Source organism: Tachysurus fulvidraco, chromosome 6, assembly GCF_022655615.1.
Source record: "Tachysurus fulvidraco isolate hzauxx_2018 chromosome 6, HZAU_PFXX_2.0, whole genome shotgun sequence".
Lineage (NCBI taxonomy): Eukaryota > Metazoa > Chordata > Actinopteri > Siluriformes > Bagridae > Tachysurus > Tachysurus fulvidraco.
This window is the reverse complement of record NC_062523.1, coordinates 13,743,301-13,770,327: the sequence shown is the minus strand read 5'-3', so window position 1 is coordinate 13,770,327 and position 27,027 is coordinate 13,743,301. Positions and strand designations below refer to the sequence as shown.

Genomic DNA, 27,027 nt, shown 5'->3' with positions numbered 1-27,027 from the left:
TTTAATAATAATATTTTTATTTATAAGAAAAATATTTTTTTATTGACCAACAACGAACATTAAGATAATTTATAGAACTGCCTGTTCCTACTGTAGGTTAAAGCCAATCAAATCAAGCGACCACTTAAGCAGCTCAATAATGAATAAGCCTCCTCAGTATCAAAAAACCATGAACACCCTACTCTGTGGGCCTGGCTATGAGAACCACAGGCTTAAATGCTTTTAGCCTTATTTCTCTGTGTTTAATTGAACTTGTTAAAGGTCGTTTATATACAGGATACAATGTTCAAATATCTAAAGATAAAGAACATGCTGTATCTTTTTCAACCCTAATAGCCTGAAGGACAATACTAGAGTGGAAGTCACTTAAACCACCCTTGTATTCATCTTGGCCTAACGACGTTCCTAAAAATAGAAAAATAATTAATTAAGTAATTAAAAATAATAATAAAATGAGAAGAATGTACTTGGCTCTGTTTACCCCCCTTTTGTGTTTTAATTCTCTCCTATTTATTTTTTTCAAGGTTATTAAAGGTCATTACCACAGAATATCTTTCAAAGCAATTGTGCCATTGAACAACAACTATGTACACTGCCTTAATAAAAAAAAAAGTCTTTTTATACCCAAATAATTATTTGCCTATACTGTAGGGAAAAAGTGCTAGGTGTGCAGAGGGTTTAATACTTTTATCCATTACTAAACTCTTGGCCTCATGTGTGGCCACCAGCAGATCAACTGTCTCAAATTTTTTCCTGTATGTGTAAGTCAGACTGTGTCGAAACAGGCGTGTGTGTATATTTCCAGTGCAGACTGATACACTGTGCAGTTGTGCTGCATTATAAATAACTCCACCCACTGCTTTCCAAACCCAGATTAATGGTAGCACAAGTATAATAGGATTTTTTAATGGCACATGTCCATATTACAGAATTACATTGTTCTGCAATGTGTGCTATTTATTTTTCTCTCAGACCGTTTCAAATTCTTGAAAGACTGTGCAGACTAGCAAGAAAGATTTATAGCATATACTTCTGCATTGAATGTATTGTGGGTTTGTTAGCAGCTACTTCCTCAATGTCTGGTTTCTGATGTTCTTCTTTTTGCCATACTTGGTTATGTTCTTTCATTGTGTTTGTGAGAAGTAAGTGGTACCAAATACTCCGTCATTGTGAATGGAAAAATGTCATGCTCCTTGAAAGGTGTAGGGCCTTTCACTTTAGTGGCAGTAATGATGAGGTTAATGTTGGGGCTAACCCTGCTGTTTCTTTCACACAGCTTCCTCTGATACATAACCAGATGTCTGTTGCTATGTCACAAATAATGCTTAGAAAAATCTCAATCTCTGAAAAGGCTTATACAGGATAACAATGTTGTCTTTCTGTTGTTAGGTTTATTGCGAGACCATGCGCACTGGGACTGAAAATCCAAGCGAACGGGCCCCGGAAGGCTCAAGCAAATGCCATTTTGGAGAAGGTCTTCACTGCTATTACCATGGTACTGTATGTTGACTTTCTCTTGCACCATAGCCAGCGTAATTGCATGTCAGGGTCATTTTTCTGTCTTTTGATCAACGCAACAAAAGATTAACCCCTTAAACATTAATATTAGTATATAGTTAATTGTTATGAAGCATATAACAGTACAATGCACCTCATTCCCAAAGTTCTATATGGCTGATTTTCATTGTCCTTGCATATGTTGACGAATTTCAAGCAACTATAAATTACCAAGCACATTCACAGCACAGCTAATTTACATTTACTGCTGCTGTGAAAATCCATAAAAGGCAAAGCTCACAGAGCTGCAAATGACAAAATGACAACTAAATGGCAAAGAAGCTCCTTCTGAGCACGAGTTAAGTGAAGCTCAGCTTTTGCAGATTAACCCTGCCCTCTGTTATTTGTGGGTTTATTAGGTTTATTTGTGTTCAGTTATGAATTTCTTTTGGATATCAATATTTTTTTTTAAAGCATCTGTAGATTTGAAATGACCTGGTTGTGTAAAACATCTGTTAACTTGACAGTTTAATCCATTTACTCCATTTCAAGCATTTCCTATTAAGTAAATTTCGGAATCAAGTGTTTTTCAAACTCACTGGATAAATACCCCATTTCTTGTGTAAATGCTCCTGCAGAAATGATGTACAAATAATTTGTTTATAGTCTGCTTGATAAACGAGGCTTACTGTTTAAGTACAAACAGGACATTCCTCTGAAAGGACTGTCTTCACATTCGTGTGGAGTTTATTAGAAATCAGATGTTGACATCATTCGTTCTGTAGACTTTTTTATACTCCAATCAAAGATTCAAAGTCTCAAAGATTCAAAGGATCAGTTGATCGTCAAAGTGTTGAAAATTTCATTGGGGCAAGTCGTGGCCTAATGGTTAGAGAGTCTGACTCGTAATCCTAAGGTTGTGGGTTCGAGTCTCGGGCCAGCCACAACTGAGGTGCCCTTGAGCAAGACACCGAATCCCCCCAACTGCTCCCCGGGTGCCGCAGCATAAATGGCTGCCCACTGCTCCGTGTGTGTGTTCACGGTGTGTGTGTGTTCACTGCTGTGTGTGCACTTCTTGCCTCTTAAAAGCAATGCTACTAGTATGTACTCGAGTATAAGATTAACCCCTTAAACTACCAATACAATGAATTAATCATTTACTACAGTGAAATAAATGGAAAAAAGCATGCCTTTCTAGATTCTGGTCCTACAAATGAGGTGTAAATTTGATTAAAGGCAACCTTGCGTTAGACACCCACACAACACATGAAAATAAAAATAGTGAAACAATACAACCCTAAGAAATTAAACTGTACATAAGCTGTAGACAGCATGTAGGTGATGTCATTTGTGGTCAGGAAATCTCACTATGAGATGAATACAAACTCAAACAGAGAAAATTCAGGCTGATTCCAGTGACGACACTCACTACCTCGGCTGAGTGTCTATTTCTAGGTGGCTGTTGTGTCTGGAAATTGAGGCCAGGTTAATGTTCGCTGTTTTATGCCCCATTTTAACTGCACACAATACACATTCAGTCAGAGCCTTGATTGATGAGAGATGATTTATGAGAGAGAAACATGCGTAATCTTTGATGCACACTTTTGCATTATAAAATGTTTCCATTGAACATTCCTGCATTTGATTAGGTAAGTAGTAAGTATTATCCTTCCACAGATCCAGAGTGAATTTAGGGGAAGGGTAGTGAGCATGACAGGCCCAGGTCTATCAGTGCCAGCTTCTGCTGATGTGCTAGCACTATTTTTGGCACAGCACTGGAAAAAAAAAAAGGTTTCTTGACAAATGTTCAGCTTAATGAGCATAGACTTGGCCAGCATAAGCAGAGATCAGACAGCCTGTCACTGAAGGAGCAGACAAAATGTACAGCTTCGGGGCTGCTCATTCTAAGAGATTAGCTATTTGCTAATTGAATATATGAACAGGGAGGGATATCAGATGAGTCTTGTAATGTGCAGAGGTGGAAGAAGGAAAAAACATAACGGCATGAGACTTCGGTACAGAGTGCTTAATCGTGTAGCTTGTAAAAATTACCTATTCTCTGTTGCATCACTCACTACAGAGTTCCAAACTGCCTCTGGAAGCAACAAGAACTGGGCATCACAAGAACTGGGCATCAGCAGCTTCAGTAAATGTCTTTCTATGTCCAAGGAGCTGCATACAAGCCTAAGATCACCATGTGCAGTGTCAAACATCAGTTAAGTGGAGTAAAGCACACCACCACTGGACTCCAGAGCTGTGGAAACACGTTCTCTTTAATGATGAATCGCAACTCACTAACTGGCAGTCTGATGGACCAATCTGGACCTACTGGAAAACATTGTAGCTAAAGAACAAGGATTGATGAAGGAAGAATTATCTGAGTCTGTTTTTTCAGAGTTTTGGGGCTCTTACAGTAGTTCCAGAAATGTGTGTTTAGTGCTACAGCATACAAAGACATTCTTCACCATTGTATGCTTCTGACTTTGGGACAACAGTTTGGTGACGTTTGTTGAGTTTGGTGTGGAGGAACTCCAGTGACCGGATCTCTATCCCACTGAATATGTATGAATGGGCAAAAATTCTCACGGACACAGACTCTTATTGAAAACCTTCGCAGAACAGTGGAGGCTGTAATGGCTTGTAAGGTTGGCCAACTCCAGATTGAAGGGGTTAATGGCTCATGGGTTTGGATTGGGATGTTCCAGAAGCTCATATAGTTGTGATGGTCCATCACAGTGTCCACATACTTATCTACTGATTGGAAGGTTGTGAGTTTAAATCCAGGACCACCAAGCTGCCACCCTTGAGCTTAGCCCTTAACTCTGAATTGCTCAGCTGTACAAATGCGATAAATGTATGACAATCTTGATAAAGGCCTTGGATGCCATTAAATGTCTTACATTCACGTCTATATATCTGAGATATTTATTTTAGTTGTTGCCCAGAGTGTATTATAGCAAGCAATCATGTAACAGTTAGTCATGTCTTGTGTCTGTTTTTTGCCTAGTAAAGCCTTGATTTGTATGAAGAGCAATGTTAAAACTGAGATATTTCCCAGCCTTATGTAATTATGACTCAGTGAAATATCCACATCAAATGATTGGTTCCAGTAAACTCTTCAGTCCAATCCTATATCACTGGTTGACTGATGCTCTGCAATTCTTTGCTCTCATGGGATCATTCACACAGGACTAGCATTAGCCACCAGCTGTCAAGCTAACACACTGAGACACGTCAGTATGGAGAAATTCAGCCAAAAATGGCATGAGAACAGAGTCTGTCAGTGACTCAGATGCCTACTGCATACTCTGCTATAAACATTTAAAAACAAACACCTTGATGATGTGCCTTCGACAGGAGATGGTGTGATTTATTTATTTTATTCTCGTCTTGCTGAAGGATAAACAGAAGAAGAAGTTTTTATTAAGTTTTGATCTGGATTGTACCTAATATAGCATCAATATAGCAATATATCATACTATTGTGCTACTTTATTGTACTTTTAAGATGAAATTGCATCACAATAAAGTAAGAAATAAGACTACATAACATAATTTGTGCCATATATAGTTAGTTCATCTTATTATTTTTTTTATTTTTTGTTGTGTTGATTATGAAATAATGTGAACTAACATACTATGTTGTTGGTAAAATATCAGATTTTGACTTTGATTTTATATAACTTTATATTTTGAGTATATGAGTTAAGCTAAGCGCAGCCGGTTGAAGCGAACCTACAGCATGGTTCTAAATGGCGATACAACAGTGCTGCTCAGATCTCTGACGTGTATTGTTTTGTCTCTCAGCATCCTGATGAGAAGAGGTTAGAGGGCTTATCAAAGCAGCTGGACTGGGACGTGAGGACAATCCAGCGCTGGTTTCGACAGAGACGCAATCAAGAGAAACCGAGCACTCTGACCCGTTTCTGCGAGAGCATGTAAGACTCGTCATGGCAATTTTTTTTTTTTAAAAACCTGCGTAATAGAAATGTAGCCAGCTGAATCACTACAAACAGGTTGTTGTTGTTGTTTTCCCAACTGGAGCAGATTTGCTATAATCCAAATGCTTTAAAATGTATTTTTCTTCAGACAAACTGCACTCACTGTGCTGGGCTCAGTAGGAGGAGAGAAAAGTGTATTAAACCTCACAGCTGCTTGTTTAACTCTCTCCAGGAGGTATAGAAAAACAGGGCAGGCTTTACACTCCGAACGTCTTGCTTTGTCTTTACAGTAATGAAGCAGCGGGACATTGTGTTGTTTCTCTTGATATTTCTTTGTTATTTTGCCAAGTGTGATTCTTTGTGTTCCTCATCCCCTGCACCTCTATATTGCTCTTCTAAAATCATATACGATATGTAAAACACTCGGGATCAATAATAATCAACAGCAGGGTGATCACTGTTACTATTCCGAATGGGATTATTTTCCTATTGGAGCGCATCCTGAGGCGTCTGAGGCGTTTATTTATTTTGAACTACAATTGTCAAAGATTACTTTTTTCAGTTAATTTATTAAAGACCAACACCTTGTACTTTCTTTTTATCCACTTTTAATGGTGGATTTTTTTCACTAGTAAAGTAAAAAATTAAACAAAATAACCTACACACACTGCTTATCCCCTAGAGACGCCTTCCATAAATATTGGTTAAACATCTTTATCAACATTTTAGCGATGATTCACTTTCCTTTGTTAACTCTTACAGCAGCTAACAGCTATATACCCGAGAATAAACAGTAACTGAAGCAAGTATATGAACTGATATAAACCTGTGATTTGAAATACTATTCATTACTACCCTCGGAGCCGTCCTGTTATAGTACTGTCATTAATACGTATCGACGTTTTCTGACCAGTCAGACAGTTAAACAGTGCTGTGCGCATCACGTTTGCTGTTTTTGCAGCTGAAACAGCTGCTGTCCCTGCAGATGCTATTGAAAGCTATTGTCAGCGGTGTTACTGCCTTCCTGACTGACTGGATACTGAAAACTATCTGACATGCTCACACATTGTATGGCTCAGTTGAAAACAGTTTAGTCATCGGGCTTGGACATAATTTCCATGTAATTATTGCTTAGTCTGCTTGTGTTTGTGTGGTAAGTTGCTAAATTGCTTTCTATATCATTTCCTCTTTTTATAACTGTAACCGAAGCTAAGTGATGGACAGATTGAGGCCAGAGAGAGTTGATTAGGGAAACAGGGCATACAGTCCTTTATTATCCTGCCTGCTGCATTCTCTGTCTGTGGTGAAGTGTCTCTCGGTCTGTGGCACTCAGAACCAGCTTTTACACCATCGTGCCTTCATCCTGCCTTTGTGCTTTTACAAGATTTTCTGTTAAATACTGCCAAATTAAGAGATTTTTTAAACCCAAAGGTTCTTAATAGTGAGAAAACAGGCCTACGTTTAAGTGTAATTTTGGAGAATTGTGTCTTAAAATTTCCCTAGGCAGAATATTAGAGGTATTAAGAACTATCCTTGCGATCTTCAGTATGAGTGATTAATTCATGCAGCACAATTCTTTACTTGTTCATCACTGGGGTGATTGTGAAACAGTTACATCACTGCACTTACCATGTTCACTGCCTCCATAATTCAGCCATTATGTGAAAGTACGGCAGAAAACAGGGGATTAATAAAAACACCAGGTTTAATAGGTACACCTTTGGATATGTGGTGTACGTATGACAGTGGAGTTGAATAATTTGCAGCCAAAAGGTGTTTGGTAGTTATGTAACCGTACCAAACGTATTTCCAGCTCCAAGGTTTGTTAAGGAATTTGCTCTAATGCTCTCATTTCTGTACTGAAAACCTTCTCAGGGACTTACAGAGCAGATCACATAAATGGATTAAAAACTGTTGATATGAAAATAAGCTTTCTGTGGGGAATTTGTATTTCGCACTTTTGGAAGGTGACTGCAGAACAGAGAGAGCGAGTGAGAGAGAGAGGATGAAAATAAAGGCTGGTGTTAGTGGCTATGATACAAGTGATAACAGAAACTTTAAATACTTATTATGCCAAAAAAACTCTTCCCAATAACTGATTATTTTCCTGAATCAGATCACCCAGTCTTGGTTTACTCCTTACATGCAAACACTGCATGATTTGCAGTCAGTAGATATAAGCCTGCACAATGCACCTGGAGGGTTGATATGAGGTAGATGGACTTAATTAAACTGCTAAATCTGTGTATCTCTACTCATAAGACTTGCCGTATCCCCCTCACTATGATTCTCACGCCTTCTGGTCTTGTACGACAGAGTGAAAGCTGAAGTGAGATTGGGTTTCTTGACGCCTACAGAGCACAAGAAATAATCGAAGTCGTCATAGAAACACCGTATGACTTTAGCATTCCACAGTGTGCGTGGTCAGTATCAGGTTTTTGACAGAGCACTTAAGCGTGGAGAAAAACAGCCATAAATCATATTTCTACAAATTTCTACAAATATGTTCCTCTGAGACTAGCAGGGGTGTTTACATATCTGCATCCATGTTTATTTTACTTCTATTGATGTCAGCTCCGTAATCATATATTAATAGCCCTGATTAAACAGCTCTTCGACTCTCTCTCTCTCTCTCTCTCTCTCATAATGTTTGACTAACCTGTTGCCAAGCAACTGCCTTGACCTATCATTAAGAAAATGATAATTTGTTTTTACAATTAATGAAGATTGAGAAAATAGAAGCATTTTAACAGATTTTTTTTGCCCTTCATGTTGAAATGCTACGAATGATTTTTTTTTCCTCTTTTCTGTCTTAAAACCCATCATACATGGCCTTTCTTGCTGGTGAACCCTCATTGTCTCAGTTAAAAAAAAGGCTTAACCTACTATGTCCTGGGAGGCCATGAGAAGCAGAAGTAGAGCACAGATTGTGTCTTAAATAAGAATGGGTGATTTTCTATGCGACATTCTCAGCCATGCAGTAACACCATGTAAGCTCCTGCACTGCCTCAGCAGGAGACAGGACGTCCTCTAGCATGGCCCGAATCTGTGAAATGGATTCACTGCTGCTTTCTTGATTTGTCTGCTTGCGTCACAATCGTACAAAGTCCAAGTTAAATTAGATGGTTTGAATCTGAAGCCTCTGGTTCCCCACATGCAAAAGCATGCTAAGTTGGGACAAAGCATAGTTTTGCTCTTTTTGTATTTGCTGTTAATTTCTTTGAATCAGACCTTTTGGGCGATTGCAGAGCACCTGAAGCTTTTTCTCACTTTTAAATACTAAAGAGTTGTTCAGACTTTCTTTATTACGGTAATCCATTTATGAGGATTGAAAAATATGCCGTTTTAATGTATTGTTCATATGGTAGCTGTGTATTTTAAAGCCATCATTATCTATATATCTATATATGTAATACATAAAAAAAGATGGCACAGTTATTTTTTTTCAATGAATTATATACATATTCTATTATAGGGTGGGTCATAGCAGAAATATAATCAAAAGCATTTCTGCAGCATAAAATATATATAAAACTGACAAAAATACAGTAGACAAAAATCCTGTGCAGTGATTTTAGAATGTGTAAAAAAATTAATCAACAAATATGATTATTAGAATTTATTGAGTTAAAATATTTACAATATTTTGTAAACTTTTATTTAATCAAATCACCAGTTTCTAATTAATATATTCTTTTAAAACATAAAACAACATAACACAATATGCACATTATCTCTATAATTTATCACAGTGTTACATCACTGTACTGCCCAGCCCTGCTGTATCATTAAAGTCTAATATAGAGTTTGATAATTATATATTTGTATGTTTGTACAGTTTGTGAAAACTTTTGGGTGTAGTGCTATGTTCCTGTTGGGTAAGCAGACGCATGTGCGCATGCACACACACACACACACACACACTATACACCACAGCAGATGATTATGTAGCATAATTTAGCTTCAGGGAGCCCTTCAGTCTGTGGTGAGGGACTGACTGACTGCAGGACTGACGGGCTTTGATTTTGGAGCCTTGACTTCTGTTCAGAAAAGGTAGAGTTGGAGGGATGAGTGAACACCAGGGAAAAGCGGTCCAGTGTGAGCTGTATGTGGGGTAAAAAGAGGAGCCAAAATACAGACACTGTTTATATGGAATGTGCAAAAATTCCTACACAAGCTCCTTGTTACATTCATGTTACAATTGAATAAAGATTAGGCAGGAAGTTGAACAGAATGTGTGTTATTCTGAAATGTCCCGTAGTCCTACCTCAGAAGTTCAGTTTTGTTCTGTATGTTCTGTGCGTGAGGTGAATTTGTGCAATCATGCAGAATAAATATTAAAAAAACAATCACACGATTATGCAGACATTCCTGCTTATGATTAATGCTTGTTTGGTGTGTCTTTCACAGGTGGAGGTTCACCTTTTACCTGTACATATTTACCTACGGGGTGCGGTATCTTAAAAAGGTAAGATCATAAAGAAAAGGTGGAAAATGTCGCGTTTTGAATCTAAATGACACACGCAGCTGTAAAACGTGCTTTACTGTATGTCAGTGTGTATGGTGTAGTTGGGGATTCTTTACATGTCTCTTTAGCGGTCATATTAGAGACAGGCAACATCTCTGACACAGTACTGTATATATTCTGCCACTATGGCATTTATAGATACGCTAACATCTCAGCTACAGAGGAAAAATGGCATGGAGGCATGTAGATGAAATGGAATTATAAACATCCCCATCACAAATGATAGAATTTCTGCCGCTATGGCATTTCGGCTCTGTTTCGGAGATGTTGGCGTATCTATAAATGGCAGAATATTGTATATTGTCAGCGGTGTTACTGCCTTCCTGACTGACTGGATACTGAAAACTATCTGACATGCTCACACATTGTATGGCTCAGTTGAAAACAGTTTAGTCATCGGGCTTGGACATAATTTCCATGTAATTATTGCTTAGTCTGCTTGTGTTTGTGTGGTAAGTTGCTAAATTGCTTTATATATCATTTCTTCTTTTTATAACTGTAACCGAAGCTAAGTGATGGACAGATTGAGGCCAGAGAGAGTTGATTAGGATGATTGCAATGACACAATTGTTGATTACAATGACACAATGGCAGAAATGATATGATGTGTAATTTGGTGCTCTGACTTTTCTGTGCTCTGTCGGAGATATTTACATTTATTACATTTGTAACATGCGCATGTTATCACATCTCTTAAAACATGTTCCTTACACAATATAGCCTCAAATGCCTTAGCATAAAGACAATATGAAGGCTTATAATAGAGTATATTTTAAACGCTTCCCTATTTGTATTTTTTTTTTATTTGACAACCAACCACAGTCTTCAAAACAACAAGTCTTATCTAAGATAAAAGTTTTTGTATTTTTCTTGCATAGAGTTTGGTCCTAAATCACTCTTAAGCTGATTCCTAGTTAGGAATTTTTAAGCTAATTAAGGAGCTCTCTGAGATCATTCTTACAATGAATACTGGCATTTAGCAGACACCATTATCCAGAGTGACTTTATACAGCTGAGCAATTGAGGGTTAAGGGCCTTTGCTCAGAGACCTAGCAGTGGCAGTTTGGTTCACCTGGGATTCGAACTCATGACCTTCTGATCAGTAGTCTAACGCCTTCCCAACTATGTGAGCAAAATACAACACAGAAGGAAAAAATACCACAGCTTATATTTAGCCTGAAGTATTCTTGCATGCAGTTAGACTGTGTGCCTTTTAAAGACATTTCTTGCACAGTCAAATAATAATCTGTTTAATAAAACAAATTATTTATTAATTAAGACAATTCATCTGTTTATAAGCAACAGATTTGTGGCACCGCTGTTTTATTTAAAGGTTAAATACCTGTACAGTAGTTTACTTGAATTGTGAGCAGATGTGCTATGTCTCTGCTGCCCTCTCTCGTGGTTTATTTATTCTGACAACATGGCAGGTGGCATTTTGAAATGTGAAAATAATATTGTGTGGAAACTAAAGCCAAATCAAGTTAGAACTTTTTCCACTCTCAGTGTGAAATTAGAATGCATAAAAATTAATGGAATGAAAACTAACAAGAAACCTTTTTTCGGAAAGAAAGGATAAATAACTTGCATTAATCTAGTTGCAAAAGTATGTGCACCCCTAAGCTAATACTTTGTTGATGCATCTATTGATGATGATGCAGACTACCCTCGTGTGCACATCTGGACTTGACGATATTTCCCACTTTTTCTTGCAAAAACATTCAAGATTCATCAGATTGTAAAGCCATTTTCTGTGTTTCAGGTCATCTCACAGATCTTTTTGTTTAGACAATCCATGTTTTTGCTGATTTGGGTCATATTATTTAGACTGAATTTTTTACTTAAAAATATTAATATACTTAAATTATCAAAAACATCTTTTTTGGTTGTTCAAATGTAAACATGGTAGAATACCAGGTCAGTTTACTTCTGAGTAAAGAACACTGGCACTCAGAATTAAAAGCTATAGCATTTTAACATCAAATGTCCATTAAGTGTTTATAAGGTAGAACTAAAGGCACTTGTGAGTTTCAGAGATTTTTCAGTTAATATTCGTCATTTATTTTGGCTTCCTTAAATGATTAGGCTTGACTAAATATGCGACTAAAAGCTATGAACCTCATGCAGAAGGAAATTTGCTAAGATTTTATTCGACTTTGGACGGAGCTGTGAAACATCTGCCGTAAACCATCTCCAGCAGCACTTGCTCTCTGTACTACTATGTATTATTCAGCACTGTATCCATAATGCAGGGATTTTTCTCTGTAAGCAAATACATAGTGCAGAAACTTCACAGCTGCTCTGTGTCATTGTTTATGCTAGAACTGTCTTTTACACGTAATAACCTGAAGAAAAGCTTCTAATGCTAAAATCATGCCTGTTAATTAGGTCATGAATATTGATGGATGTGCTAAAAATCAAGCATGAAATGGGAACAGTGTTTTGTGTAATTGAATATGCTGCCACTGGCTTGGTTTGTGGTTGTGCCAGTATTTATTTATTTATTTATTTATTTATTTATTTATTTATTTTACTGGCATGATGAACTATACAGAATGAAGTTGTTCACATTGGCTGGCCAGCATCTCTCCCAACGGAGATATTAATAGTAGCATGGGGTGAAATAGAACAGACATACACTCAATAGCACGCTCGGGAGTGTGTGTAACTCGGTAGTCAGCAGCCGGCCCATAGTGCTTCATCACAGCGGGACGTACTGGATACAAGATGCTTCTGGAAGGCACCAGGCTGCAAAATATTGAGCAAAACAGCATATTGTTGATCATATTAGGATTGCAATTTGCATGTGAATTGCAGTCTCTTAAAACCAATTTGCAATGCTGTCATCGACTGCATATAATTTATTGCCTTTTTTTTTAATGCTATAACCTCAGAACCAAAGATAGGAAACAGAGAATAATATCCAGAGGCTCTATGTTCAGATACCAAACCCACATCGCTTGACAAAAATAAGTGGTTTGTTAAAGGCTTATTTAAATATTGAGGCTCTCGCTATTGCAAAGCCTAATATCGGGGCAGAGAGGAACATGTGATACAGAGCAGAAACGCATCATTACTGTTCTATGCTTTTTTTATTCTTTTTTTTTTTCTTTTCTTTTTTTCTTTTCTTTTAGCAAAGCGTGCCAGACTGTAGCTAAAACCTACTTCAATTGGGAAGTCACAGATATATATTAGTGATTTATATATAGTTATATATTGTCAAAAACCTAGAGAATTAAGCCCTACGTTCCTGTCTGTCCATTAGGATATGCATCAGTAAAGATGTGTCACATACTGTACGGTGTACAACACTAATACTAGCAGCATTTCTTTTTCTGTATGCAGTCCTGTTTCAAAATGTCCTACAAAATGTATGCTTTTTTTGTGTATCAATATTATCTTAATCACAGTTCCTGTGTATTTTGTTTAGACTCCCTGGCTGTGGAACACTAGAGAATGCTGGTACAACTATCCATATCAGGTACAATGCTATCATGACTGAATTTTCACATTTACTTGGACTTGTTTTACATGTTTGACGTTGCTGTTCAGGGCAGTTTCACTAAATCGATTGTGTGGTACTTATGCCACGGTTTGGAAGGTGTAGTTTTGAATAAACGTCGTGCATTTTGTTTAGTTGCTTTAAATAAGAAATAAAACATGTCAGGGTATGTTGTTCTAGGAAAATAAGTCATGACAGGGTGAGTTGATTGTTTCCCAACATCACCACATTCCAAAGCGTTGTTTTCCTTTTCTACCATTTTTAATGTGATTTGTGTCGTTTATCCGTTTAGAGTAGTTGTATTTAATATAATGGAACATTATACATATTGCATTATAACAGATATAACAGTCTAACAGTTTTTTCTTAAATCTGTTCATGTAAACTAATTTGCTATACATGTCCTGGTACAAATTGTTGCTATGGTAACCATATAAACAGTATTCGCATGTCAATTTTTGAGTTATCTCTCTTGTTACTCAGTGGATAGTTAACCAGATGATGAGGACTTTAACCTTAAGGACTGTTGGCTCCTTATCCAACAAATTGCTCATATCTTTTCAATTGTTTGTCATATTGGATAAATAAAAATACTGTTTACTTTATTTGCCCAGGCTCTAACGGTGGACCTGCACTATTACTACATTTTGGAGTTGTCGTTCTACCTATCTCTGCTCTTCTCCCAGTTCACAGACATCAGGAGGAAGGTATGAAGCTGGATCCTTCCCTTTTCAAAAGGAGAAGAAACCTTTATTATTATTATTACTATAGTATTCAGATAGTATATAGAATTCTTTTCTTCACATATCCCAGCTTTTGAAGTTAGGGTCAGAGAGCAGAGGCAGATATGATGCGTCACCACTGGAGCAGACAGACTAACAGTGACCGCTTGGTAGTTCCGCGGCATGAACCATGACCTTCTGACCAACAACTCCGAGCCTTTACCACTTGAGCCACCAATGCCCTAAACCTCATGACTTACGCTCCCCATGACCCAGCTACATACCATTCCTAACTTTACTGTAATGATGGAAGAATTCATGATGGTTACTAAATAATCTGATCTATTACAGATTAAAGAGGTTAGGTGACAAAAAGGCAAACATGTCCTTGTATAAGATAGTAGATAGTCTCGTTCTGGATTTGTCATGTGGGTTCATCTGCTTGTAATTCTTTGTTTGTCATCTGATTAGCTGGTTTTAAATGCCTGTCTGGTCATCGGTTCAGTTCCTCTTCACCACTGACAGAACAGCGTTATTAACGAGCACTGACTCAGTTCTCTTTTAAACACTTCTGTAATAAATGACTGCTACATTTTCTCTTGGGGTGGTCAAAATGATTAGGCTTGCGGTTGTGTCATACTATTTATTGTATGGCTTTAATTCATCCTGAGTGCTTAGGGAGACGGTTAAGAACTTGAGTGTTGGGGAAGTGAAAGCAGAGCCCAGATCCATGCAGTGTATTGTTACTAGTAATACTTTCCAGAATTGGGCTTTAAAAGACATTAATATACAGATCTTTTTACCCATATCAGATCATTTGCTGCTAACGAAATGTAACTCATATTTTGGACTCGTGTAGAGGATCCAAGTGCAACAGCACTACTGACAGTCATAAGAAAAATGCACATACAGTAGTGGCATGAAGAAGCGAGGACGGAGCTGATTTCTTTCTAGCTCAGACTGTACATACATGCAGATTATCTGTGACTGAGACAGCCTTAAGGTTTAGCTGTTGGGTAGATTACGATTTGCATTTGTCACTGACACATCCGTAACACATCGTGAGGACTGAATGAGAAAGTGTGTGTAGCTACAGTCAGTAGTAATGAACGCAAACAAAAATATTGCTCTATTATGCTTTTTTTTTTTTTCCAGCAAAATTGTGTTTAAAGGGTAAGGGTTAGAAATATAGAGTACACACAAAGGGCAAACAACAAAAGTAAGTTTAGAAGTAGAAGGAAGTATAAAGTGTTTGGTGAAAACACTGGCTGAACTTTGTAGTTTATACTGTAACACTCACTCACTCACTTTCTACCGCTTTATCCGAACTTCTCGGGTCACGGGGAGCTATGGTATACACCATGTGGCCAAAAGTATCTGGACACCCCTAAAATCTTGTTGAACATTTTGCATAACAATGGGCATACAGTATGGAGTTAGTTCCCCTTTTTGCTGCTGTAACTGTAACAGCCTCTGCTCTACTGGGAAGGGATTTAACTGGATTCTGGAGCATTACTGTGAGGATTTCTGCCCTTTCAGACACAAGAGCATCGGTGCAAACAGTCACGTTCCACTTTATCCCAAACTCTACAATGTGGTTGATATCAGGGCTCCGTGCAGGTCACTCGTATCCCTTCGTATCACCGTTGTCAAACCGTGTCAGTATGGAGCTCACTTTGTACACAGAGCAGTTGTCATACTAGAACCTGGTCAGGCACTTTAGCTCCAGTTAACGGAAATCATAAAGTTACAGTACACTGTTTTGAGGCATATAGTTATTAAGTGGACCTAATGAAAAAAAAAAATAGGTTAAAATACTTTGGGTAAGTCTACCAATGTCACAAGTTTCTTATCTGCTCAGCTATATTTAGGCGGTGAGGAGATTGACATCCTTTATCCTCTAGGTGGGAGTGGGAGCATTTTTCTTCTAGTCCGAAATGTTTTGCAAAACCGGTACCAAAATATTCAATTCTGGTAACATTAAGACAACTTTAAGAACTAGCATCTTCATGTGTAAACTAATTATATAGCTGGCTAACTAACTATCCCCTTAAATGAATAAATCGAAGGTTTTCACTGACGATGGAAAAACCATCAAAAAGTTTGTGCATAATGCCAAATTAGAAAAGCTAAGCAAAAATTCATTAGCAGTTAACAAGCGTATTGATTAAAACTGATGCTAAATAAATTAGATCTGGACAACAGGATGTCCTCATTCAACTAAATCCACATTTGCATACTGGTCATTAACCAAGCAATAAGCGTTAGCACTATCGGCTACAGCGTCGTATTATAACAAGGAGTAAAATGCGAGGGTTCAATGCGGGACAGTGAAGGGAGGAGCACGGGGCCGCGCTTAGGAGTGGAAAAGGGTGCAGAGGATATTTTTCTTTTCAATGATGCAATTTTTATCTATGTATCTTGGATGTATCTACCCTTAGATGTACTTTCTCTAATCTACCACATCAGACAATGATCTAGCATGAAAAATGTAGTGGGACCCAGCACAACTTTACTAGCTCTGGCCTAGCGGCACCCCCTGCTGCCGAATCACCAAGACTTATGGCTTTTTATATTACTCCTGGCCTGCATGCTGGTCTCAGGCAGTCTGTTAAGTAATTGAACAGTAACAATTTGTGCTTTTTTTCATGCTGTATTCTTGTACATTGGATTTCAAAAGGAGACACGGTCTGTAAAGTGACCAGGAAATTGCTTCACAGCCTAGAGTGGGATGTAAATACCCACAAATTAAACTGTCACTCAACCCTTTAATCTCATTGTTTCATTTCAAATCCAATCAGCTGGAATAGTGAGACAAAAATTGTAACCCTGCATAATTGCTTATAGACTGCACTGTATTTAACCCCCTCAATCAATTTCTCTCTTTCTTTTCCTCACTTTCTGCTCTATGGTGCCATGCTGTTACTCACCCTTTCATATCTCAGAAATCTGTGTTGATTATTGTCTGTATTATTTTTTTTTGTTGTTGTTGTTTTTGTTTCTCCTTTCAGTCATTTTCATGCACAATCTCCACCATGTGCTGAAGAGCTGCTGTACCCCCTGCCCACTCCAGTATGTTCCCTCCTGTCTGTCTGCCATGCTTCCATTCTGTTTCACACCACTGCTCTTCTTCGTCACCTTCATCCGACTCCTGTTCAGCTGGTTGCTGTCCTGCTGTGCCACTGCAGTCCTATGAGTCACCAGGAGAGCATGCGCTACACCACCTCTGAGCAGCTTTTACCAACAGTATTGCTGTTCTGAACTTAGCAAAACATTGATCTAGGGACCTGTAGGGAAGACTGTTGTTAGTTTCTCGCCGGTTTCTAAGCAGACAAAAATTCACAGTGAGGTCATTTAGATGTAAATGCTATTGGAGTATGTGCACTGGGAAAAAAAAGTTTATATACGTATTTAATCCAAATGCATACAACTGTTGTATGTGAGTGAATTGAGTAAAAGTAACACAGTTTTTTTTGTTGTTGTTGTTGTTGTTTTTTTTGCACATATAACAGATTTTTTATAACACCGAACTTGCATCTGAGCAGAGAATCAATCCCACAATGCTGCTGGTGTTTTGCAAAAGACACCTTACCACTGCACTAGTATACCATGAGTGTTTTAGTCACCTAAACTTAACACTATAGTTAGAATTCCCATCATGTTCTTGATATTGCAACAGTGTGTTTTACTGGTTTACATTAATGCCACATGAATGGATCTCACTCACTACTTCATTCAATCTACCAATTACAAAAATGATTTAAATTAAGTTTAGTATAAAAATCACATTTTCTTAAATATTTTTTTTCCTTAACTAATCTACACTATACAGAGTTGTTTTTCTTAAATCTCACTGACCACATTCACTTTTTTTTAGTAGTTTTATTTTTAATCTTACTTTTGGCCTGCACATCGCTACCTCATCTAATTGGATGTGTTTTTGAGCAACAAGAGGAATATTGTGTAAAAACCTTTACGCTGTGTTCCCCTTTACTTTTACAATTAACATGGAGCTCTATGGGCTATCAGCATGTTTTCCAGTTATTCCAGGAATAAGTACAGAAATTTTTATTTCGGCTCATTAGTGTGATTTTTACATTTGTTGAATCTTCCCTTTCTTCCTTTTCTATGTTCACTATAAAACTTGACTTAGTTAATCATTCACGTCTTAGTTATAGCAAAAACTCTTTTAGCCTTGAAATCTCTCTTCATTATGATGGAGATGTAAACCTTGATCTAATACAACATAAACTGCCCCATACAAATATATTGAGGAGGTTTTTTTTTTTAGAGAGATGAGTTTATTAAATGATGTCATTGTGAGTGTCACAGCTTGATGGAGTTTATTTCCACAGGACTGTCTGCTCATGTTCATGCACCATGTTGCCACCGTCTCTCTGATCATGTTATCTTACGTGAATAACATGGCTCGTGTAGGCACGCTCGTCCTGTGCCTCCATGATGCTTCAGATGTGCTGTTGGAGGTAAGAATAATAATGTAGTAATGTTTACAAATGACATCCTGAGATCAGTCTCAGGGTTTTGTAATGACACAGTATCTGTTGCAATAACTGAGGACTTTCTTAAAGGTCTCTCCAGGACCTGTTTCAGAATATTATACTAAAATGTTTATTCAGTGCATGCGTTTGGTACATCATGTACTGTTATTATTCATTTTATTGGTGGATACATTGTTACTACTTTAGCTCATCTAAAGCTATTCCCTGTGTATCGCTGGAAATGAATCGCCGCAGGATCACCTCTGGCTAGATCGCCTCTATTTCAGCCTAGCATTGTAGTCTGTGTGTTGTTGATATAAGTTGTATCAGATCTGTAGTTGTACAGTACAAGCCTACAGTTACTATTCTTATATCTGTGATAATTATCTTCTTGCACTTCCACCAGTGTGTTTAGTTTATGATCCCTGACACTGATACTTATACTGATGCATATTTCTGGTTGGTGGACTTCTCCCAAAGCAGACAAATTATTAAAGCAACAGATGGTCAATAAATCAATAAATATACACATCTAAAGTACATTTACATGGTAGTTAATCCTGATGAAATGTCCACGGTACCAGTACAACAATAATTTGCTGTATCAGATGATTCGCCCCTATTTTAACTCTTTGTGTCAGGTGTAGTGGACGTTGCTGAGAAACAGGATGCCTCAGAAGATTTAGGATGTATAAAAAAAAGTACAGTATATGATGTAATACGTTCTGCATAAATATCATATGCATCTTTGTTTCTTTGTTTGCAGGCTGCCAAAATGGCTAACTACGCCAAATATCAAAGGCTTTGCAATGTCCTGTTTATCATGTTTGCACTGGTGTTCATCAGCTCCAGACTGGCCTTATATCCTGTCTGGTAAGAATTTGTACTCTATCCATCTAACTCACGCACCTCCATGCAAGCTTTTATTTAAAATTAAGATTAACAAAAAGATAAGCGATAAAAGGTTTCCGTTGTCTTATCAAGGCTTAGCATTAATTAACAGCATTAATAATTATGTCTGTGGAAGTGCCTCAGAAGCAGAGTGAAATGTATGTGTGTGTTTGTATGCATACGACCGTGTGTGTGTGTGTGTGTGTGTGTGTGTGTGTGTGTGTGTGTGTGTGTTAATATGGGCGCTGGAGGACAGCATATTTCTGACAGCAGATGATGCGTTTTGACAGTAGAGTAGTTGATATTTCACATGCTATTGTCTCCAGCACTTCTCCATTCAAATAACATCTTCAGCAACAGCACAGCATCTGGTGGTTACGTTACAGGTGAATTGTTGAATACAGATTTCTATACACTCTGTGACACGTCTTTATCATCTGTGCAGTTTCCCAGCAGTATATGAATTCATTAGATTTAAGATATAAAGCTTGCTCTAATACCTTTGCAAGGTGTCTGTTGTCACATTTTCACCTCGTCACTTCGTAACATTAACAGTGTAGGTTTCTATGATCTCTGCTAAACAAAAATCGGGACGATATTATTCTTACAGCATCTTTACAAATGTATTGTGTCAGTAATGGCTATGATGTTGAACTTTTTAGATGCAGTTTTAGTAATTGGCTTGTGTTAGTCTGCCAAATGCTGTAAATGTAAATGTAGTCTGCATACCTGGAAACCCTAATCTTAGGACTCCATCTATTATTGCAATCCCAGAGTTTGATCTCTTGTATATTTAATCTTCCCTGTGGTAATGTATCCTGCTTGTTATCATTCGGCATCACTTCCTGTTCACCCTGGTTTGATTACTGATTGGTCAGATAGCTGAGTGTTGCACATGATCTCCAGCCTCATTGTGCCAGATTACATATAACATTTCTCACTTGTTGCTGCACTTAGCCACTTACATTAGTTGGATTTTTTAAACGCTCGGTCATTCTTGGAGACATTTTTTGTGTCGGTGAGCACCATCTGTTGGCGGTGAATCTCTGACCAAGAAATCTGAATGATGCCTACTTTCTGCTTTTTTCCCCTTGGGATTTAGGTGTCTGAATTGTTGCCAAGGGACAGTTACTATGGCTACAGCATAGATCTTTTTCAAAAGAAAATGTAAGAGAGGGGTTATTGTGAGCATTGCTCATGTTTTACTTTGTAGTAGCTGCAATGTACTACAGTTCTTGCATGCTTAAAAATGATTTAAAAGAACAATGAAGGACCTTGACTTCCTTGAGTTTGTGTGTGGTGTGTGTGTGGTGTGTGTGTGTGTGTGTGTGTGTGTGTGTGTGTGTGTGTGTGTGTGTGTGTGTGTGTGTGTGTGTGTGTGTCCAGGACATATTCTGATACTCAGCATTAACTGTAGATAATATTTTGTTTCCTCAGTATATTTGGATCTGCAATGTTCCACTTGATAATGATCAGAAAGCATTATGCCATAAGTGGACAAGGAAAATGCAGCTTTTGTGAATAAGTCTTTAACATCTGAGCACAACAGTTTTCTGTCTGTAAGCCTGTTTCTCTTTGCTGTGATGTCACTGTCTCTGATCTGTCATCAGTCCAACTACTGAGTCATTCAGACATTAAATGCAGTCATTCTGGGTGCTGTTACTTCAGTCATATCGACATTGAAAGCTTCTCCAAAGCAAGGGGTGGAACGTTTTTAATGGGTCCAGTCTCATTGATGAGATTTACTGTAGAGTAACATCTCATTTCTCATGGATTGAGGGAAGGATGGCAGACTTCTGTAAGATTACTGAATTGCTTTATATCGTTGGTTCCTTTAATGGCTTTGGCGGGGTTTAGTCTACTGCATGTAGGTCTGTTTTTCAATCAAAAACAGAATACAATAAAAAGAATAAATTGCTATTTGGGGTTGTCCTATTAAGAGGAGTGTTGATTTGCAGTGGGTACGCCAGACTATGTTAACTCTACAAGCAGGAACCCGAACATTCCTGAAATTCGAACGTGGCTCGTGAAATTGGTGTCGCTTTTGCCATTAGGTTTAGGCTTTGGTGTAGTTTTTGCCACTAGGAAATATACATTTACAGTATAGTCTGATGACTCTGCTGAGTGGCATCATACAGTACATTGTTGGAGTGATTCTCTTGGATACGAGTCTGGAGATCTTTGTTCTTCGTTCCCCATGACAGATATTAACGAGCAAATAATATCTGCTCAATAAAACTGCAGCTAAGAGACTACACTAGACAAATCTTTTCAATACTAGCACATCCTAGTGCATCTCCAAATGACACATCAAGAGAATAATGATTGCATTTTTTGACATTACACTTTTAATGGACTCGTCTATGGGAAAGCTTGAGGGGAAAAAGCTATCGAGAAGTGGTGTTCCTTTGAAGTTCTCTGAAAAATGTAAGTCTAATGGACATCTTATTAACATCAAGGAAAAAAGAGTGTCTGGTGAAGCTATGACTGCTTATAGTAGCTACTAGAGCTGGTTTTATGTCCGTTTCACATCATTAAGGACACAACTATAAACGGCTAAAAAGTCTTGCAGCTCAAAAAAGCTGCTAAAATATTAAAAAGTTATGGAAATTATACAATCGATTAAATCAAATGAGTGGCAAAAATAAATTGCTGTTTTTTGGATTTCACGGCTCTGTACTCTGTACTACAATCATGACTAAATGTATACAGATCTGCATGGTTGTTTTGAGAGAATATGAGGCTTATGTTTTGTCAGGATCTCTGGTATATTGACAGAGCTGAATTTAGTTTAAATGGCAGTGTGTCATGTCTGTATTATTTAGGATTTTTTTCTGAGTTCAGGTTTCCAAACACAGCATTACGTAAAATCATGTTACCCTCTGACGTTCTGGTCGTATTAAGGATTTCGTAAATTTACTTTCTTTGAAAGCCAAAAGAACCTGTGAAGCGTCAGCTTTTCAATGCACACGTGTGAGTTATGAAAGTGATTATGCAAGCAGGAAGTACAGTACAGAATTGTTGCTAATTCGCTGCTTCAGGGTCTGGTGCTGGCTAACGGTGTGTGAAGTTTATGTTCTCTCCTGGATTTCCTTCCATCTCCCAGAAATATTTAGGTAGGTGGACTGACTATTCTAGGTATAAATGAGTGTGATGTAGTGACGTTGCTTCCAAGGTGTTTATGTCCTTGAGCAGAATAAAGTGGTTCTATTTATGGCATTTCTTGTCAATCATCAAGTCAAGAAGCATTTATTGTCATTTTTCTCCAACCCTGGTGCTACATAAAACAACATAGAGATTTGGCAGGTTTTCCAGAGTATCTTCCATGCATCTCATTTATAAAACTGAGCAGTTGAAGGTTAAGGTCCAGAGTGACAGCTAGACTGTGCTGGGACTTAAACTCTCAACCTTCAGTTCAGTAGTCCAACATCTCGTCCCCTCCACAAATTGAAATCTTTAATCATGATGTGTGCTTATTTATTTATTTATTTATTTATTCATTCATTCATTCATTCATTCATTTAAGGATTTGGTATTTGAGAACCTGGTACACATGTCTCCGTATTCCGTTCTGTTGGATGAGAAATCTGTGCATAGCTTTATGGATAAAACTCATTAGCTGAAATTCCCTAATGGTCAGTTTTTCTTTTCCTTCTTTTTTCTTTTCTTTTTATAATTCCAGTTTATTCCCTCGATTATTCTAGTTTGTATTTTTTGCAGCGGTCCCACCTTGGCTGAATATAAATAAATGAATATGTGAATGAAAGTCCCTGTGATGATGTGAATGTTATATGCTTGATTTTGTGTGAACACAGGATTTTAAACACCACTTTATTCGAGAGTTGGGAGATCGTGGGGCCGTACCCATCTTGGTGGGTGTTTAACGGGCTTCTGGTGCTGCTTCAGGGTTTACACATTTTCTGGTCCTATCTCATAGTGAAAATAGCCTGCAAAGCCATCTCCAAAGGCAAGGTAAGAGACTGCAGCCTACACACGTTACCATCGTGCATTATTTGCTCTGCATGCTCAAACAATGACTACTCTCACTGAATCTACTATCTAATCTCATGCTGGTTATCACATCTATGCTTCATTCATTTGATTTTTTATTTATTTACTGGAAGAAAAAGAACTGTTTAATCAGAGTCAGAATAAATGGCTTATACGATAAAGAAACCTATCACACATGCATGTTTAACCTCTGCTAAGTTCATCTTCTGCTCTACATGGCTTATCTTAAGTGTTATGTCTCTGTTCTCTTTGCTAATCCTGCATTGCCTCAGGTGGGAAAGTGGAATCCTTTACATGTAAGTATATGCAGAAATGGTACATCTGATCAAATGTATTGCTAGAGTATGTTGTAATAAACAGGTAGCCTTTTTACAGTCCATTTTATTAATCAGTTCATTTATAATTGATGTTTGTATCACATGACATGGTGTTTATCAGCACCTTGTTTTATATGTCAATCAAGGTGCTTGTAATCATGGAATTTTATATATATTCAAATATTATATATTTCATTCTGACCGGTTAGTCTGGAGCATGCAAAGGTCTGACTTGCTCACAAGAAGAACTACAGGTTTTAAATTCTTTGACGATGAATTAGAAGATATATACTTCTTGTATAAAATACACAAAAATGTTGAGACTTTAAAGAATAAAATTCACTAATTAGATGTAAAGTTTGCCTTAAATAGTTAGTGAAAGGGGGTTAAATTGCTGGCACGATCCTGTACAATTTTCTTTTATATTAAAAAAAAGCATCATTGTACTGTATTCTCACTGCCCCCTTTATTAGGTACACGTAAACTTTAATAGTCAAAAACCTTTACTAATGAGAAAGGTCAGAGGAGAATGTCTGGCCAGACTAACCGAAGGGCTACAGTAACACAAATAACCACTTTTTACAACAGTGGTGCACAGAAAAGCATTTCATAAAGCGCAGCTCAATAAACCTTAAGGTGGTTGAGCTGCAGCAGCAGAAGAACATTTCAGGTTTCACTCCTGTTAGTGAAAAACTGGGATCTGAGGCTACACTGGGGTCAGGTTCATCAGAACTGGACAGTTGAGAATTAAAAATCTTCTCCAACTCCAGGCGATGGAACACTGTATATTTGTTTTTAATCACACCATTCTGTGTAAACTTTAGAGATTGTTCTGTTTGAAAATCCCATCTGTTTCAGAGATACTCAAACCATCCCATTTTGCACCAACAATCATACCACAATCAAAATCACTGAGATCACATTTTTCACACATTTACGCATTGCTCTGCTGCCACGTGATCGGCTGATTGAATAATGACGTAAATCCAGATGTCGGGTGTTCTTAATAAAGTGGTTTGTGTGGTGGGTGTATAATCATAACACCTTTACAAACACGTAATGTGTCTGTCTATAATGCTTAACCATTGTACAGTAGATGTCTGATGCCACTTCTCTTTTCCCCAGGTGTCAAAGGATGACCGCAGTGACATCGAGTCAAGTTCTGACGAAGAGGAAGTGGCGCCATCTGGTCACAAACACCACACTAACGGGACCAACGGGTCTCACGGCACTAACGGTTTCCTGTCATCTACGTGTCACGATGAACACTAACCGTTGAGCGTTGGTTCTGCCTGCTGCAGCCTGCTTGTTAGTCTGTACAGTACTCAAAACATCTGTGTCGAAACAACAATGTCACCCAACTGGAGGATCGTAAATGCAGAATAATGTGAATGCAGTCGCATTTCAGTATGATTCAGTACAATGATTTTGTCCCCTGTTCCTCGTACCTGTCTTACTTTTCTTATCTCAAACCATTTATAGGCACTCGGTTGAATATCAATACTATCACTGCTCCGTCCTCTATCTATAGCTCACTCTATTTTGAAAGAATGGAAGCATCTCTCGTGTCATGCTAGCATGCTGCCGTGGTCATGTAGTTTTGGTGTCAGTGGGAGCAGCTGTTTTCTCGAGGTAACATCTACGTATTTATTTATTTTTTTATATCTATATATAGGTTGCAAAATGTGGTCGAGACGTTCTTTTCGATTTCTAATAGTAATTCACTGTCGGTGTTTTGAGATGGCGCACTATTTAAAGTTCACTCACCGTTTCAGGATTCAGCAACAGCTTTTTACTTACGAGGTGTTTCGCTCGAACGATTTCTCGCAATCTCAGATGAGGATCTGCTGTCTGATCTGCTCACCTATAAACTGGATGCCATGCATTATACAAACGAGTGACACCACTTGCTATATTTGCACTAGTGAACTGTAAAATGGGAATTCTCTAACTGTATTATGTGCTCATGTGTTTTGTTAGGAATTTTGACACATCGTCCTTCACCTGCAAGTATCAAGTATAAACCTGTACTTAAAAAGAGTGGATATCTTATAATAGAGTTTCCGGGGTTTTTATTTTTATTTTTTCTTTTGTGTTTGATTTTTACATTGTGTTAAAGAATTGTAAACAACTTTGTATACAATAATTAATGGACTTTTAAGGAAGTTAATGATTTTGCCCTTAGTCATTGATTAAAATGAGTTGAAATGAACCATGTAATGTGTTATACTGTAGGTAGCAGCCACAGGTGTTATGACAATTCCCGCAGTATTAATATCAAATTCTATTGATCTATAGAATCTGTTTATCATTAGGTGAATTATGAAAATATCCCCTTTAAATGACCTTTTTTTATTTGACCTTCTCACAAGTTGCCAAAATCCTGAACGCAATCCAGCGATTATTATGTTTCTGCTTCTTCAGCTTTGAATGATCCCTTTTTATTGTCCCATTGTCCTGTTCTTGGTATAATGTAACACTTATTCTTTACTGAGCTAAGTGGATGACTCATTAAAATGCCTTTGAAATCAGGGTAAAACTCTTGCTTTTCTTCTGTGTGCAAGCTGTGGAGTAGAGAGGAAGCTAATTAGTTCTTGCTAAGCTAATTGTCTCTCTGTTCAAGCTGAATTCTGGGCTTTGAACGTTAAATGTCATTGGGGAGGGGGTCATTTTTAAAAGATTTTAAAACAGCTAGTGAATCATGTTGCCAGGCATTTAGAATAAACTTGACAAAACAATTTTGTTTGTTTGTTTATTTATTTATTTATTATACATTTTTGTATAATTAGTATTGTATAAAGCTATATCGAGATTTAATTTTGTTTCAAAGCACACATTTTATTAGATGCTATATTTATCTTTTTGCATATGTTTATTGATTTACATTGATTACTTGTATCTGTGATTAACTGATAATTTGGGTGATTTGAAAACGTTAAATAAAAAACTATTAGGCAAACTATATAGGCAAAAGTTTGTTGACATGTGATCATCACACTTTGTGTGCTTTGTGGATATCCTGTTTAAGGTTTAATCTCCTTTTGCTGTTACAGTAATCTCCACGCTTCTAGGAAGTTTTCCCACTAGACCTTTGAGCATTGCATGGGGGAATTGGTGAGT

General features: G+C 37.6%; 1 protein-coding gene across 4 annotated transcripts in view; it reads left to right on the top strand.

Annotated features, from left to right (window-relative positions):
• The window catches only part of cers6 (ceramide synthase 6), a 28,462-nt gene extending 2,023 nt beyond the window's left edge, over window positions 1–26,439 (top strand). Inside the window, exons 2-12 of one of the 4 annotated variants that reach the window (XR_003443351.2) lie at window positions 1,390–1,495; window positions 5,304–5,434; window positions 9,848–9,905; window positions 13,396–13,446; window positions 14,082–14,174; window positions 18,545–18,673; window positions 19,455–19,561; window positions 23,395–23,551; window positions 23,863–23,886; window positions 25,033–25,539; window positions 25,683–26,439. Coding sequence is in view for 2 of the 4 variants with exons in the window: in XM_027164449.2 (XP_027020250.1) it covers window positions 1,390–1,495; window positions 5,304–5,434; window positions 9,848–9,905; window positions 13,396–13,446; window positions 14,082–14,174; window positions 18,545–18,673; window positions 19,455–19,561; window positions 23,395–23,551; window positions 23,863–23,886; window positions 25,033–25,179 (1,003 nt within the window). In the remaining 2 variants the exon portion in view is untranslated. Of the gene's footprint in view, window positions 1–1,389; window positions 1,496–5,303; window positions 5,435–9,847; window positions 9,906–13,395; window positions 13,447–14,081; window positions 14,175–18,544; window positions 18,674–19,454; window positions 19,562–23,394; window positions 23,552–23,862; window positions 23,887–24,765; window positions 24,931–25,032 lie in introns of all 4 variants that reach the window. The other 3 variants (XR_007140893.1, XM_027164449.2, XM_027164450.2) reach the window with 3 other exon arrangements.
• Window positions 26,440–27,027: the final 588 nt, after the last annotated feature.